This window comes from Oryctolagus cuniculus, chromosome X, assembly GCF_964237555.1.
Source record: "Oryctolagus cuniculus chromosome X, mOryCun1.1, whole genome shotgun sequence".
Lineage (NCBI taxonomy): Eukaryota > Metazoa > Chordata > Mammalia > Lagomorpha > Leporidae > Oryctolagus > Oryctolagus cuniculus.
The window spans coordinates 130858844-130877342 of NC_091453.1; the positions used below are offsets into that span (position 1 = coordinate 130858844).

General features: G+C 38.4%; 2 protein-coding genes across 7 annotated transcripts in view; one reads left to right on the forward strand and one right to left on the reverse strand.

The window, feature by feature from the left end:
* Positions 1–18499, forward strand: part of LOC138847567 (uncharacterized) — a 668340-nt gene that overhangs the window by 301676 nt on the left and 348165 nt on the right. The window lies entirely within an intron of this gene.
* The window catches only part of GABRA3 (gamma-aminobutyric acid type A receptor subunit alpha3), a 327873-nt gene that overhangs the window by 151900 nt on the left and 157474 nt on the right, over positions 1–18499 (reverse strand). For all 6 annotated transcript variants that reach the window (XR_011385360.1, XM_051833856.2, XM_051833857.2 and 3 more), the window contains exon 4: positions 1749–1816. Coding sequence is in view for 5 of the 6 variants with exons in the window: in XM_051833856.2 (XP_051689816.1) it covers positions 1749–1816 (68 nt within the window). In the remaining variant the exon portion in view is untranslated. The remainder of the gene's footprint in view (positions 1–1748; positions 1817–18499) is intronic.

An 18499-nucleotide genomic window follows, 5' to 3' on the forward strand; every position in this document is an offset into this window, starting at 1 on the left:
AGGAACTATGTGTGTGCTTCTGGGGCCACTAAGGGTTTAGTTATCTGTTTGCGTATATGTGTCTATTGAATGCCCGAGGCAGCATGTGGGCTATTTGTACTCAAATGCATTTGTTTCATGCATGTACATTTGTCTGAATGTATTTTTATATGTTGGTGCATTAGTGAGAATGAATATTTATGAGTATATGTGTATTTGTGTTTAAAAGAGTAGCTTCAGTTACTTTCATATAAAAGTTCTAATTGATAATTAGTTCCTAGCCATTCAAAGAAAGAGTTTTACATCCCTGGTGAGTCTAAGTATCCCCACTGGCTTGTTGGCTCTCTGAATATAGGAATCCTCAGAATCCCTTAATGCAGAGTTGGGCTTCTAAGAAAGCTATCTCTTCCGTTGCTCATAAGTCAAATAGGTGCCTTACTCAGCTCTCCCAGTGTGTCAAGTGCCTGGTTAAGTGCCAGGGAAGCCATGAAGATTGGGCACTTGTCCTCAAGGAGTTCACAGGGAATCTGTGAACCCTTCTCTTTATTCCATGCTTGAAATACAAAGTTTATGCCTCTCCCTTTTCCCTACCTGGGCTCCCAACCACTTACGTATTGAGGGACTCTCTCCTGCGAAATAGCCTGCTTCCCCAACTGGCCTCTAGATCTGGACAGTAACTGAAGAGCCATGTAAAATCAACATGTCTAAACCAACTCTCAGCCTACAATCGTTCCCCCCTTGCATTTCATCCTGCACAGGTCAACAGATCAATCATTCTAAAACAGGTCTTGTATATTTTCACTATCCTGCTCAAACACATTCAATGGTTGTGCATTACCTCTAGGAAAAACTCTAACACTTCCTTATACAACTATTTGTATGTATTCTACAGACTGAAAGAAGATGTGTCCTCTGCTATGTTAGTTGCCTCACTAAAGATATATATACACAAAAAGTGTAAGCAGTGAACACGGACACTTAATATTCTTTAAACATATTTTACTTGATATTGAGATTCTTATTTGCAACACAAAGTCAGTTATTTGATGGAAATTTATTGAGTGCAAGCTCTGCTGTGCTCTGTCTTATTCCTTGAGTCTGTATCGAAATTCTCCTCCATCCACGTCTGTTAAAGAACCAGTTTCCAGAAGTAGTTTAGACTCTTTTTCCAAACTATTTGTATCACTCTGGTTAATCCATGAATCCAGTTAATAGAGTCCATTGCAAGGAACAACCTTCTTGGATGACACCCATTGGCTGCTTGACTGAGAATCCCTACCACAATGCTCTCCTCACGTGAGCTACCTGTACCAATATGAGGGGACTTCAAATATTTTGTAGAATAAAATGAGTCAAAAGATTAATTTATTTTAGTGAAAAATATGTTGAAATTCACACATAGTTGCTTTTCATAATGTGCATTTTCTTTTCTTAATTATATGGCTTTTCTTAAGTTTTGAAATTAAGGTGTGAAAGGAGAGGTGAGGGAAGATTCAATAGAATATAGGGAGCCAAGTTAGGTTTTGAAATATGAGTTATGGAAGAAAGAGAAGACAATATTTGCCAAAGGTATATGCTTTATAGTGAATAGGTGGAGATAGCAGGGAATAGATAGACTTGACAAAATGTAGGGTGGTGAGCATAAGGGATTCAAATGAAAAAGGTCATTTCCTTAGAACATGAATATAAGGAAGTATAGTGGGAAAACCTCAGTTTATTTTCTTTGATTTGCTACATCATCTTTCATTTTTACTTTTGCAGGAACTTACCATGTCAGTGTCTGACACAGGGCCAAAACTGGTCACATAGATATCAGTCTTCACTTCAGTCACTGCATCTAAGTGAAAGAAAATAGAAAAGCAGGGTCTCATTAAAGGCTGTTACTTTATCTCAGAGAGCCATTAGTCAACTTGCTATTTCTGAGAAAGTTCACCTGGCACAGTCATAGTAAAATCCTTCCAAAACTTTGCACCTGTACTATTTCTTTACAGAGAACACACTAAATATAGGTAGAGTCTATTCCTTTGGCTATCATTAAGAATGATGGCAATTCCCCACCCCAATAGCTTGCAATGGGCCCTTAAAGATCTCTGACATTCACACATGCAGGACTCTCACAGCGCGCTTACCCTTTACCTGTCGTAGGTTTCAAATATTGTAATGTCTGACTCTCTTTTGCTTCTAGGAACCTAGGATGATTTTACTCCCTCCACAATGCCCACTTAAAGTATGGAGGAGAGATGTGACTGTTTGTGGTTCTGGGAAGAAGTACTGTGTGGCCCTCCAGGGATGGCACAATTAATTTCTAATGTAAGGTCACCATGCTATGGTGATCACAGAAACACACATTGATTTGGTGCTATTATAAGGTTGACACAGTCTGGAATTATGGAAGAATAACTACCCTAAAGGCCGGTGCTGTGGCTCAATAGGCTAATCCTCCACCTGCGGCACCAGCACACTGGGTTCTAGTCCCGGTCGGGGCGCCGGATTCTGTTCCAGTTGCTCCTCTTCCAGTCCAGCTCTCTGCTGTGGCCCGGGAGGGCAGTGGAGAATGGCCCAAGTGCTTTGGCCCTGCACCCGCATGGGAGACGGGGAGGAGGCACCTGTCTCCTGGCTTTGGATTGGCACAGTTGGACAGCTGCAGCACGCCGGCCGTAGCGGCCATTTGGGGGGTGAACCAACGGAAAAAGGAAGACCTTTCTATCTCTCTCTCTCTCTCTCTCTCTCTCTCACTGTCCACTCTGCCTGGACAAAAAAAAAAAAAGAATAACTACCCTGAAGAGTTACCTGGATGCACTATAGACTGCACTAATGAGAAACAGTTTTGTTGGGTTAAGTGATTGAGATTTGTATATAACTGATACAACTTTATATACTTCCTTTGCAAGTATTTTTCTTTAGCGAAGAGCTTCTGAAATGCATCATCCTTGTTTTATTTCTGTATTCTCAGTACACAGAAGATGGACTTGTTACTTAGGCGGTACTCACTAAACATTTCTCTCTCTCTCTGTGTGTGTGTGTGTGTGTGTGTGTGTGTCTGTGTCTGTGTGTCTGTGAATGGATGAATCTCATAACATATTTGCCAAGTTCAAAATGACACTGTGTTACTCCATTTGGGCTGCTACAACAAAATATCTTAGATTGGGTAATTTATAAACAACAGAAATTTATTGCTCACAGTTCTGGAGGCTGGAAAATCAAGATCAAGGCATCAGAAGATTCAGTGTCTGATGAGGATCCATTCCTCATAGTTAGTGCCTTTTCTGCCCTCAGATGGCAGAAGCAGCCATGAAGCTCATTAAGCCTCTTTTATAAAGACATTTATCCTATTCATTATAGCAGAGACCTTATGACCTAGTAACCTTCTAAAGACCTCACCTCTTGGTTTAATCATCCTGAGGATTAAATTTCAATAAAATCTATTCAATTTTACACAAGCATTTAGACCCCAGCAGATATCCAAATAAGTGATGTTAATCCCACTACGTAGTTTCTCTTTTCCTGCTTATGTTAGCCCTGTCTACTCCACTGCAGCACACCTACCCCACCTACATAAGCATTACTCAAACACAGCACAATTCAAAGCAACCTGCTCCAGCAGAGCAATATCCATTCTAGCCTATCAAACATCTCAACATTAAAGTAAATCAAACAAGTTCCACCCCAGTTCAGCATATGTGAACCCAGCTGAGCATGCCAGTAACACAACTAATACCAATGGTGCCCTCCAGGATTTAATGTATGTATATAATGGGGCTGCTTACTGTAGTCTATGATATCATTCCTTTTCTCTCATGGAGAGAAAGGAAACACATCTATTCCATCTGTACTGTATTTACCATATCTATCAGCTTTGGGCTCTGGCCCAAAAGTAATTCAGATCTTGTTGATTCTCTAGTTTCCAGGACCATCCCTTAGGCTTAATATACTGTGCCCCTACTGAAGCACTGATATGTTCAACATACTGATGTGTTCAAAGCCACTGTACTCATCCACAAAGATTCCACTTTCAGGCAGGACTATGTGTATCATTTAATAACAATCAACACTATAATCAGTTCACCAAAAGACACAATTTACTCCCAAGCTTAATCAGCAAATAACATGTCTCAGAAAATAGAGCTGTGTTTTAAATAGTTGGGCTCTCATCTAGAGAGCAGGCTTCCCTCTGAGCTATTTCTGTAATTTCAAAAGAGACAACACTTCAGAATCCAGAATAGGCAACCTAAATGCTTGTTCCTTCAAACACATTGCCAGCCTCATTGGCCAGAAAAGCAGATGACCATATACCTACTGTGTGGCATAATGATCTGCAATTGTTCTACTCCCAAGCACATAAAACAAAATTAATTAATGGAAGATACCACAAGTACATTTGCAACCAGTATTCTAGGCAGGGCATTCTAGATGCAGAATATTCTACATCAATGTAGTTTCTAGAATTACAAGATAGTCATTCAGACTTTGAACACGTGCCCAGCCTACAGAATAAAAAAAAGAAGAGAGATACTGGGAAAAGGATACAAAAATTAATGGGTATGATAAGACTGGAGAGTTAATTGGTAGGATGGTCTAATAGCATTTAACTACATACAATGATCAGTGAATTAGACTAAAACTGGTAAAGGCCACAATCAAAAGGCTAGACCCTATTTCACAGCTTACTCAATAGAGATGCACATGAAGTATTAGTTAACAAAAAATGAAAGCAGCTTTTTTTTCCTATAATTTCTTACATATTACATATCCTTGGTTCTGTCTTCATTTGCTTTGGGAATTTAATTTTCCTTTCAATGTTACCCTCTGAATAAAAGGTGACTAGCTTTATATTTTCCTTCTGCATATCTATTTTGATATTGGAAGTAGCTGAATGCTCTGAAATGCTCTGTGGATATGTGGGTCTTCAAAAGCTTTGTAGAAATGTACACACTTTTTTTGAAGTATTTATTTGAAAGAATTATAGAGATAGAGAGGCAGAGGCAGAGAGGGAGGGAGGGAGGAAGAGAGAGAGAGAGAGAGAGACAGACAGACAGACAGACACAGAAAGTCTTCCATTTGCTGGTTCACTCCCCATATGGCCACAATGGCCAGAGTTGGGCTGATCGGAAGCCAGGAGACAGGAGCTTCTTCCAGATCTCCCACGTGGGTGCAGAGGTCCAAGCACTTGGGCCATCCTTTGCTACTTTCCCAGGCACATTAGCAGGGATCTGGATCAGAAGTGGAGCAGTCAAGACTGGAACTGGTGCCTATATGGGATGCTGACACTGCAGGCGTGATTTTACCCACTATGCCACAGTGCCAGCCCCATCTATTCTTTTTAAATTCCATTTTCCATGAACTTTTCATTATGTATACATACACTATTAATCCTTACTGGGACTCTCATTGGAGGATAACTCATTAACCAGTCCATACATACATTCTACTTGCTGCTTTTCTGAAAGAGTATAGATAAGTCAATGAGCAAGTAGTCACTCTGTTTATGTTCAACATGTTTACTCTTTTTTTTTTTGCTTTCAAACTTTTATTTAATGAATATAAATTTCCAAAGTACAGCTTATGGATTACAATGGCTTCCCCCCCATACAACATGTTTACTCTTAACATGCTGTACTTTTACATGGATGCCTAAGAAATATTGAACTTTCTCCATTGAGCAGAATCCAATCTTTGTAGGTACCCCAACTCTAGCTGCTCTACCCCAACACACACAGACACATTGGTCTTGGCACTGCCCTTTGTACTGAACATGTTTTGAGATTTACAGACCTTCAGAGACTTAAAGAAAGGGGTCCTTGTATCATTAAGTCTATTCTTGTTCTTTTCCAGACAAAATGCCCAATTTCTTTTGACCATGTCTTCTATATTTTGACATAGTGCTTTTTAAAAATATTTATTTATTTACTTGGAAGAGTTACACAGAGAGAGGTCTTCCATCCGCTGGTTCATTCCCCAGATGGCCACAATGGCCAGAGCTGTGTCAATCTGAAGCCAGGAGCCAGGAGCTTCTTCTGGGTCTCCCACGTGGGTGCAGGGGCTTAGGCCAGGACTTAGGCCATCTCCCACTGCTTTCCCAGGCCATAGCAGAGAGGTGTATCAGAAGTGGGGCAGCTGGGACTAGAACCAGCACCCATATGGGATGTTGGCACTGCAGGCGGTGGCTGTACCCACTATGCCACAGTACCAGCCCCTTGACATCATTTTGAGCACTCTCTGTTCCCCATTTACTGTCCTCTCACTTAGGTCTGATTTGCTGCTGACCTTCTTAAATACATTTTGTACCAAAACTTTGTCATAATTCCATTAGACACACGTTCACAAAGATGAATGATATGAACCCACAGCCAGCTATATCCATTTATCTCATTATGGGCTGTGATGAAATCTTAATCCCCTCACAAAGCTATTTTTCTTAGTAAGAATAAGGCTTTGAGGATTGAGGCTTTGGCACATAAAACAAAAATCCTGACATTCTTATTTTCTCATTTCTAGACCACTAGTAATTCCAGAAAGTAAGTGCTCATTGTTGTACAAACATTTCATCTTAAAGACTGTGCTGCTGGGAATGAGCTCCCTTGTGACCAGCAATCTGGATCTGGAAGTTACACGGATTTAGAACATGGGCTCGGAGCATGGGGAGATTACTGAGGCCATAAACAAGAGTGTCAATTTGTTAAGTCAACAACAGGAGTCACTGTGCACTTACTCCTCATGTAGGATCTCTATCCTTAGCGTGCTGTACATTGAGACTTAATGCTATAACGAGTACTCAAACAGTATATTTCACTCTATGTTTCTATGGGGGTGCAAACTGTTGAAAGCTTTACTTAATGTATACTAAACTGATCTTCTGTAAAAAAAAAAAAAAAGAAGAAGAAGAAGAAATTATCAATTCCCAACTTGACTCTCACTGGGATTAAACATGACAATAGGTCTGATCTGATTTCATCATCATTTAAAAAATCATTTATTATTTTTCACTTTATGTCTCTGTGTGGGAGCAAACTGTTGAAATCTTTACTTAATGTATGCTAAACTGATCTTCTGTATATAAAGAGAATCGAAAATGAATCTTGATGTGAATGGAAGGGGAGAGGGAGTGGGAGAGGGGAGGGTTGTGGGTGGGAGGGACGGTATGGGGGGGAATCCATAAGCTGTACTTTGGAAATTTATATTCATTAAATAAAAGTTAAAAAAAAAGAAAAGTGGTATAAAGCAAAAAAAAAAAAAAAAAAAAGAACATGGGCTCCAATGATTCATGGTAGAACTCCTTAGCAGATATGAATTAAAGTGCTCTGTTCCCATGATAATGACCTATCTATTTCTCTTTGACACTCTTTAATGACTAAGGTACTATAGGTATTCATTGACCCCACCCCCAAGAGCATTAATCAAAGGAAACTACTTGTAAGAAGTCCTGAGTCCCAATATAAGCTCTGCAAGTGATGCACATCCCCTCTTGCAAGATGTTTGGGCAACCTTCCCCACTTTTGACAGTTGGTAGGCTTTAAGTCCAGTACTTGTTTGTTTTTTATGCCACTGCCTCTATGTTGGGTACCTGAGACATGCAGCAAAACTCTAATAGCCAACTATTTTCCTGTTGAGGTCTTCACAAGGACAAATGTACACAATACAAACTTATGACACAGTGGTGGGAAGAAATACCACAAGACTTAAGAAATCAAAACCACCATTTGATTCCTCTGACATCATCCTCAGAATCCCACCTCTTTCATCATTATTACATTTCTCAAAAAGTTTTTAAAATTATTTATTTATTTATTTATTTGAGAGGCAGATTTACAGACAGAGATAGGGAGAGACAGAAAAGAAGGCCTTTCAATACTGGTTTACTCCTCAAATGTCCGCCATGGCCAGAGCTGGGCCATCTTCCACTGTCCAAGAACTTGGGCCATCTTCCACTGCTTTTCCAGTCCATAAACAGAGAGCTGGACTGGAAGAAGAGCAACCAGGACACGAACTGGCACCCACAGGCAGAGACTTAGCCTACTATCCCACAGCACTGGTGCCAGAGTTCTCAAAATTAAAATGGTTTCATTGTCTTTAACTCATGCTGGATATTTCCCACTGCCAGCTCTTCCCCTACACCTATTAACCCAATACTTACCTTGACTACAGTGAAAAAAACACTGAATCTTATTTTGGAAGATGTCAGTGCAAGCTCTAGTTGTATCATTGACAAACTGTGTCCTTGAGTAAGACCTTTGTCTCAATGAGATTCAGATTCCCTATCTACCATACGAAAGGTTTCAGCACAGAGATATCTAGGGTTTATTTAAAAATAATGCTTGAGGACTTGTATTGTGGTGCAGCAGGTTGCAACACTGGCACCCAGATGAGTGCCAGTTTGAGTCCTGGCTGCTACACTTACAACTCCCTGCTAATGTTCTTGGGAAGACAGCAGAATGGTCAAGTGCTTGGGGCCCTGTCAACCATATGGGAGACCTTGATGGGTTCCAGGCTCGTGGTGTCCTCCAAGCCCAAACTTGGCTGTTGTGGGCATCTGAGGAGTGGACCCACAAATAGATGATCATCTCCCTCTCTCTCTGTAACTCTGCATTTCAAATAAATAAATCTTTAAAATAATTCTATTCATATTTGGTTTTCTGGTTTCTAAGACAAGAGTAGATAAGAACCACCAAATAAGAACCAAAGATAAAGGCCCAATGGTAGAAAAAATAAACTTGATCAGCCCTCACCCTGACTGTTGATGAGCAGCTTAATATGTTATCCCTCTTAGTATTTTTATTGTTTGTTCTACTTAATACTTTTGGTTGAATACTGTAATCAATACACAATTCTTCTTAAGTGCTGAAACTTAACTGAAAAGTGATCGCTGTTAAATATAAGAGTGGGAATAAGAGAGGGAAGAGATGTGCAATTCGGGACATGCTCAAGCTGACTTACCTCAAACGGTAGAGTTAGAAACATACCAGGGGATTCCAATTCAATCCCATCGAGGTGGCATGTACCAATGCCATCTCACTAGTCACAGTCATCAATTTCTGTTCACAATTGATCATAATGATAGGACTAAGAGCCAAAGGAATCACATAAACAAGAATAGTGTCTGCAAATACTTGCTGATAGAATAAAAAAGGGAGAGAATGATCCAACATGGGAAGTGAGATACACAGCAGACCCAAAGAATGGCAGATGTCCTAAACAGCACTCTGGCCTCAGAATCAGCCCTTAAGGCATACGGATCCGGCTGAAATGCCCATGAGAGTGTTTCAGGCATGGAAAGCCAAGACTCTCTGGGGGAAAAAAAAACCTAAATGAAAGATCTCCACGTGTGAGATCCCAGTGGAAAGAACGGGTCATCAAAGAAGGAGGTACCTTTCTCTGAAGGGAGGAGAGAACTTCCACTTTGGCCATGGCCTTGTCTAAATATGATCAGAGTCAGTGAACTCAGGGGGCTTCCATAGCCTTGGCAACTCATGACAAGAGCCTAGGGTGATTACTGAGGCCATAAACAAGAGTGTCAATTTGTTAAGTCAACAACAGGAGTCACTGTGCACTTACTCCTCATGTAGGATCTTTGTCCTTAGTGTGCTGTACGTTGAGATTGAATGCTATAACTAGTACTCAAACAGTATTTTTCACTTTATGTTTCTGTGTGGGAGCAAACTGTTGAAATCTTTGCTTAATGTATGCTAAACTGATCTTCTGTATATAAAGAGAATCGAAAATGAATCTTGATGTGAATGGAAGGGGAGAGGGAGTGGGAAAGGGAAGGGTTGCAGGTTGGAGGGACGTTATGGGGGGGAAGCCATTGTAATCCATAAGCTGTACTTTGGAAATTTATATTCATTTAATAAAAGTTAAAAAAAAAAGAAATAAGCATCGAAGTAGCAAAAGAGTCAGCAGAAATAAGCAACAATATTGAGACTTTGGTAAATAAGAAGAAAATGACTCAAACAGTATTTATGTTTTTTTTCTCAGAAATGGTTGATGCACTTAATGATTTCAGTACCAATGATACAATTCTATGAAAGCACTTCCTGGAGTATCTGTTTTCAGACATTTCTTGTGATATATCTTCTTTATGAAGCTGATGTTCCATGGGGACCAAAGGAAATATTTGAATTTGGAGCTCTAGATGAAAAGGAAATATGTGTGGAACTAGCCACCCACCTTAGAAAGAAAGGTTAGTAACCAACATGAAAGAAATAAAAACATCAGAGAGCAGCCTCTTCAGTGGTTTATAGCTCTTCACTGCAAATAGAGTCCACTCCCAAGAGCTTGTATGTTCTTAGAGCAATATTATAAGAAAATTAAGGAAGGAATTTGAAGTAGTGCCCAAATAATGACCAAAAATAACTCCAAGGCTCACTACACAATGTCTTTTTTTTTTGACAGGCAGAGCTATCCAGTGAGAGAAAGAGAGAGACAGAGACAGAGAGAAAGGCCTTCCTTTATCCATTGGTTCACTCCCGAAGTGGCTGCTATGGCTGACACATTGTGGCTGGCACGCTGCAACGATCTGAAGCCAGGAGCCAGGTGTTTCCTCCTGGTCTCCCATGCGGGTGCAGGGCCCAAGGACTTGGGCCATCCTCCACTGCCCTCCTGGGCCACAGCAGAGAGCTGGACTGGAAGAGGAGCAACCGGGACAGAATCCGGCGCCCCGACCGGGACTAGAACCCGGGGTGCCGGTGCCGCAGGCAGAAAATCAGCCTAGTGAGCCACGATGCCAGCCCCCAATGTCTTCTCAACTCTAGAAGCACTGTCCCTGAGCCAGGACAAGCTGAGTCAGGAGTAGAAACAATAAAATTTTTAAAACACCTGACATATTTCAAAATGCTACAAGGATATTCTGGTAGTTTTCCAGGACCTACAGATACCTAGTCTAAAAGTAAAAGTAATTGGTTAAGACAAAAACTAGTATATAAATGTGCAGATTTAAGTCATTCTTATTCCTACATCAAGTTACCATTGCTTCAGTTTCCTTATCTGTAAAAAACGGAGTTGATTTTTATTATTCTAATATTAAAAATACTATATTAAGATTTCCAAGGTCATAATGGATCTGAAGAAACTACTAGAGGCAAATACACTCATTTTTAAGAAGTGTTTGGGAGCTCCAAAAAGATGACACAAGTACTGTTACATTTCAATATAGCTTCTTCAACACACAATAATGGTAAACTAAATATAATATTTTTGTTTCAAGTTAAAAAAGCACTTGACAGCGTTAGAGGCATATGTATCGTAATCATTGTTCCAATCCCCCCCCCCCAGGCATAAGAATTCAAAGCACAGGCATAAATACAGTGCATAAATGTAAGCAGAATTTATTTAAAAAGGAATGGATATATATTCACATGTGAATGTGGGCCACTCTACACAGAGAGATACTGTCATGAGTGGGCCAGAGAGCTGCCCATAAGGAGAGAGAGTGGGAGGAGGTCAGAGAAGGACCCATAAGCATGGTCCAGAAGCCAAGAGCCAGAGAAGGGCTGTTCCCATGTTATCAGTCTGTTATGATATTGGGGATGGTGCCATAACTGAATAAGAAATGAATTGGAGTTTAGCATACATGAGACTTTCAGGGAGTTTCATGGTGCCTCCTTAAAGAGCTTAATTTCTACATAGTTATCATGGCATCTCCTCCTTCCTGGTCCTGGATAACACACAGGTGGTTCATGGGAAAGTGGATTACTGGATTGACAATGAAAGGTGTGGAGTTGCAATGCAGGGCTATACAGAAAATATGATAAAAAAAACTTCCAGCTTTATTTATTTTTACCTAAGTCCTGCCTAGTTCCCCCACATCAATAGGAATAGAAAGAGGGTAAAAAACTAAAAATAAGTCAAGATTGAACTGGTTTCTGGTATGGAAGAATAAATACACTATTACCTTTCTCTCCCATTGATAAAAATAAAATGTCTGAACAAAATATAAAAAGCAACTGCTAGAGACTATGGAGGATATACAACAGCAGATGAATCATAGAGGACAGTTAAAAGTTGAGGAAACAACTCACAGGGGAGTAAAATTACTTGTATTATTTTTCTTATTTTCTTCTACATATTTGTCCCAAAGGTAAAGCTGCAAGGCAGGACTGTGACACAGGTGGCAAAAACTCTGATGGAAAACCCATATGTCCTATCAGAAAAAAATATGCAAAAGGGCCCTTGAGGGCCAGAGAGGACACAGGAATCTCAGAGTGCACTGGGATAAAGAAATAGTTCCACTAATTTTGTGTATGATCCCTTATCTATTAGGGTTACCCTCCAGCTGCACATGCATTGGCTAAACACAAGACAACATACCAAAAGATTTGAGAACTACACTGTGATTTAAGTTACCATGTAAATTCCAGACTAATTCCTATATAACACAGACATGGGGCAGACACAAAGTTGCATAGTAAAGATATTGCTAATTGAACTATTAATGGAGATTTTCACCATGGCTCAAGTCTTAGATTATCTACTTAGTGGTATATGTTTGAGATAAATTGAATGCAACTTAGCAAATGAGGACTGCTACCCACAAAGGGCAAGTAAAGCTTGTGAAATGAACTTAAGTGAGTTGATTAACTTTTAAAACAAACAAAAGGAAAAAAAAATTCTCCAGATAATAAGGCCCAGATTTTACATATTATGATATTTGAAATCTTCTAGACATACCACATCCTTCTAACTCGAAAGAATGGGGGAAAAGTTACCAATTTTCAAAGAAAAAGGCAATCAAGAAATGTAAACTTTAAGATAACTGAGATGTTGGGGGCATCAAAGAGTTAATAGTAGCGATTAAAACCGTGTTCTGGGGTCTGATGAGTGGCATAATGGGCTAAGCTTCTGCCTGCAACACCTGAATCTTATATGGGCGCTGGATCATGTCCCAGCTGCTCATCTTCTGATCCAGCTCTCAGCTTATGGCCTGGAAAAGCAGTGGAACATGGCCCTGCACCCACATAGGAGACTCAGAAAAGCTTCTGGTTCCTGGCTTCAGATCAGCTGACCTCCAGCCATTGCAACCATTTGGGAGTGAACCAGTGGATGGAAGATATTTCTCTCTGTATCTCACTCGGTCTGTAACTCTACATCTCAAATAAATAAATAAAATCTTAAACAAAAAGCCTGTATTCTGTGAGGGAAATGAAAACAATTTGAAATTTATGAAAATATAGAAGTTCTCATCAGAGAAGCTACAACATTTCAAAATGTCCAATCTGAAGTTTTAGAAATGAAAATGCCATTACCAAATTAAAAGATTCATGGGATGGTCTCAATAGCAGATTGGAGATAACAAAGTGGCAGTGAATTTGAAGGGATCCTGATAGAAATTATTCAATGTGAAGAATAGCAAGAAAAATGACTGGAAATTATCAGGTCCCTGCTAGAAGAAAAAGATATTACTGCATAATAATACTTTTTAAGAAATTATGTTCAGAAAGTTTCCAAGTTTAATAGAAGACATAAATTTACAGAGCCACGAAGCTAAGCAATCACTAAACAGAAATATTAAGGGAAAATAATTCTTAGACATATCATAATCAAACTTAAATATCAAAGTAAAGAAAACTTCTACAAAAACTAAATATACCACATGAAGGGCGACAATGATTTAAAAGATTGTAGATATATCCTTACATATCACAGATGACATAAGATAGAATACCATATTTGAAATACTCAAATAAAACCATTATCACACCCCTCCCCCCCCCAGAATTCTCTATCCAGCAAAATCATGTAACGGGAATGAAGGAAAAATAAAAACATCTTAGATTAACAAAGACTAAGAGAATTTGTTACCAGCAAAATTGTTCTATTAGAAATCCTAAAGAAATCACAGTCCAGTGAAATAATGCCAGGAGGAAAATTAGATGATCAGGAATAAAGAAAGAGCCATAGAAATAGAAATTCTGGGTAAACATAAAAGGCAAGTTTTAAAAACAGCTATGACTATTACAATACTGTCTTGTGTGGTTTTTAATCAATGTTGACATATAGAAAATATAGCTTCAACATAAAGGTCACTTGAGTGGCAAACTGACCTTTAAGGTTGCCAGGCTATTACCCTTTACTGAAAGTGGAATAATATCAACTCTAAGAAGACTGCCTAAGATTAGTTACAAAGATCTCAATCCCTATAGCAAGCTCTGAATCACATGTTATAAGGAAATATTTTAAAAGGTAACAAATATATTGAAATAAAATAATGAAAATATTAAAATAATACAAAAGAAGGCAAGAAAGTGGAAATAGATGAACATAAGAACACATAAGACAAAAACAGAAAACAAATAAAATGATAAATATAATCACAGCTCTACAGATTAATATGTTAAATGTAGACATATCAATAAAGCAGAGATCATCATAATGGGGGAAAGGAGCCAACCCTAATCAGGGACCAAGAAGAACACTTTAAAGACATAGATATGATAAAAGCAAAACAACAAAAAATATATACAATGTAAACATTAATCAAAAGGAAAATGTGGTAGCTATATGAAGATCAACAAGATAAACTTTAGAACAAGGACAATTGTCAGGAATTAACAGGGCTTTACAAAATTACAGGTAATTACAAAATCACAGGTAATGTATTGAAAGGTTAAATGTCTATGCATCTAGCAATGGAGTGTCACACACATGAGGAAAAAAACTGATAGAATTCTTATATGTTCTAGTAGTCTTTACCAAACTCTCTTATATGTTCCGGTAGTCTCTTAGTCTTTTTTAATTTCTCTATATGTAATATAATATTATCTGCAAACAGTGATAATTTGATTTCCTTTATTCCAATTTGTATCTCTTTAATTTATTTTTCTTGCCTAATGACTTTGGCTAAAACTTCCAGAACTAGGCATTCTTGTCTGGTTCTGGATATTAGTGGAAATGCTTCCAACTTTTCCCCATTCAATATGATGCTGGTTGTGGGTTTGTCATATATTGCCTTGATTGTGTTGAGGAATGTTTCTTCTATACAGTTTATTTAAGAATTTTTTTTTTTATCATGAAAGGATGTTATATTTTATCCAATGCTTTCTCTCTATCCTTTGAGATAATTGTATGGATTTTATTCTTCAATTTATTAATATGGTATAACACATTTATTGAATTGTGTATGCTGAACCATCCCTGCACACCAAGGGTAAATCCCACTTGGTCCAAGTGAAGGATCTTTCTGATGTGCTGTGGATTTGATTGGCTCGTTTAAACACACAGCAATACCATTCCTTAGAAATAACTTGTAAGGTCAGTCTCATTCATAATAGCTACAACAATTTTGAATACTGTAAAACAAATTTAACCAAGGAGGTGAAAGATGTCTACAATGAAAATTACAAAACATTAAAGAAAGAAATAAAAGAAGATACAAATAAATGGAAAAATCTTCCATGTTTGTGGATTGGAAGAATTAATATCATCAAAATGTCCATACTACCAAAAGCAATTTACAAAGTCAGTGTGAACCCAATAAAAATACCAATGACATTCTTCTCAGATCTAGAAAAAAAATGATGCTACAATTCATATGGAAACACAGGAGACCCCAAATAGCTAAAGCAATCTTGTACAACAAAAACAAAGAAGGAGGCATCACAATACCAGATTTCAAGACATACTACAGCACAGTTACAATCAGAACAGCCTGGTGCTGCCACAAAAATAGACTTGTAGACCAATGGATAGAAACCCCAGAAATCAATTCACACATCTATAACCAACTAATTTTTGACAAAGGGGCTAAAATCAATCCCTAGAGAAAGAACAGTCTCTTCAACATTTGGTGCTAGGAAAATTGGATCTCTGCATTCTGAAGTATGAAACAAGACCCCTGCATTGCACCCTATACAAAATATACTCAAATTGACTCAAAGATCTAAATTTATGACCTGATACCATCAAATTACTAGAAGAAAATTTCAGGGAAACTCTAAAAGACATTGGAATACTGCACCCCATGGGAGACCAGGAAAAGTACCTGGCTCCTGCCATCGGATCAGCGCGGTGCACCAGCCGCAGCGCGCCGGACGCGGCGGCCATTGGAGGGTGAACCAATGGCAAAGGAAGATCTTTCTCTCTGTCTCTCTCTCTCACTGTCCACTCTGCCTGTCAAAAAAATAAAAAAAAAGGAAAAAAAGACATTGGAATAGACAATGACTGCTTGAAAAAGAACCCAGAAGCATAGGCAATCAAATCCTAAATAGACAAATGGGATTCCACAAAACTGAGAAGCTCCAGCACTGCAAAGGAAGCCCTCAGCAATGTGAAGGGGCAACTGACAGAACGGGAGAAAATATTTTCAAACTATGTAACTGATAACGGATTAACATCTAGGCCGGCGCCGTGGCTCACTAGGCTAATCCTCCGCCTTGCGGCGCCGGCACACCTGGTTCTAGTCCTGGTCGGGGCGCCGGATTCTGTCCCGGTTGCCCCTCTTCCAGGCCAGCTCTCTGCTGTGGCCCGGCTATGCAGTGGAGGATGGCCCAAGTTCTTGGGCCCTGCACCCCATGGGAGACCAGGAGAAGCACCTGGCTCCTGCCTTCGGATCAGCGCGATGCACCGGCCACAGCGCGCCGGCCGTGGCGGCCATTGGAGGGTGAACCAACGGCAAAAGGAAGACCTTTCTCTCTGTCTCTTTCTCTCACTGGCTAGCTCTGCCTGTTAAAAAAAAAGGATTAATATCTAGAGTCTATAAAGAGCTCAAGAAATTAAAAAGAAAAAAAAATTGTGTCAAGAAATGGACAAAAAGACTTGAACAGAAATTTTTCAAAAGAGGAAATCCAAATGGCCAATAGACATATGAAAAAACACTCAGGATCACTAATCATCAGGGAAATGCAAATAAAAACCACAATGAGGTTTGCCCCCACCCTAGTTAGAATGGCTATCAATACAGAAATCTAAACAAACAAACAAACAAACCAACCAAGAATTTCTGGCGAAGATGTAGGGGAAAAGGTATCCTAATACACTGTTGGTGGGAATGGAAACTAGTATCGTCATTGTGGAAGACAATATGGAGATACCTCAGAAAGCTGGAAATAGATATACTACATATCTCAGCCATCTCACTCCTGAAATTTTACCCAAAGGAAATAATGATGATATTAATTCTTCCAATCCACAAACATGGAAGATTTTTCCATTTATTTGTATCTTCTTTTATTTCTTTCTTTAATGTTTTGTAATTTTCATTGTAGACATCTTTCACCTCCTTGGTTAAATTTGTTTTACAGTATTCAAAATTGTTGTAGCTATTATGAATGAGACTGACCTTACAAGTTATTTCTAAGGAATGGTATTGCTGTGTGTTTAAACGAGCCAATCAAATCCACAGCACATCAGAAAGATCCTTCACTTGGACCAAGTGGGATTTACCCTTGGTGTGCAGGGATGGTTCAGCATACACAATTCAATAAATGTGTTATACCATATTAATAAATTGAAGAATAAAATCCATACAATTATCTCAAAGGATAGAGAGAAAGCATTGGATAAAATATAACATCCTTTCATGATAAAAAAAAAATTCTTAAATAAACTGTATAGAAGAAACATTCCTCAACACAATCAAGGCAATATATGACAAACCCACAACCAGCATCATATTGAATGGGGAAAAGTTGGAAGCATTTCCACTAATATCCAGAACCAGACAAGAATGCCTAGTTCTGGAAGTTTTAGCCGAAGTTATTAGGCAAGAAAAATAAATTAAAGAGATACAAATTGGAATAAAGGAAATCAAATTATCACTGTTTGCAGATAATATTATATTACATATAGAGAAATTAAAAAAGACTAAGAGACTACCGGAACATATAAGAGAGTTTGGTAAAGACTACTAGAACATATAAGAAAGTTTGGTAAAAGATATAAAATCAACACAAAAATCAGTAAACTTTGTATACAAATAATTTTAATAACAATAATATAAATTATAAGTGGGAATAAAATAATAAAAATGGCCCTCAATAACAGACAAATATCTGGTAGATCTCCAAAAATTTTGATACTCAATATAGTTCTTCTTAATAACCCATAGATCAAGATGGAAGTCACAAGGGTTTCACAAAATGTAATGAACCGAAAGAACTAAAAACACAACATATCAAAGTTGTGGAATGCTATAAAAATTCTTAGAGGGAAATTTATAGCATTAAATGAGTACATTAGCAGAGAGTGGTCTAAAGTCAATAATCTGAGCAACCATCTAAGAACCAGATAGATAAAAGACGTACAAATTAAACACAAAGCAAGCAGAAGAAAGGATATAATAGAAATTGATGACACTGAAAATGGATAAACAATAAAGATCAGTGAAATTTGTTTTGGTGTATGTTTACATTGTAGGATAATAAAATCAAGCTAATAACAAATCCAGTACTTCACATATTTATCTTTTTTATTGTGAAAACATTTAAAAATCTACTTTTTAATAACTAAAAATAAAATTATATGTATGAGGGTACATTAGAAAATGAATGGAAGGATGGAATTGAAAGAGTTTATTTCAGTCCAAAAATACTGA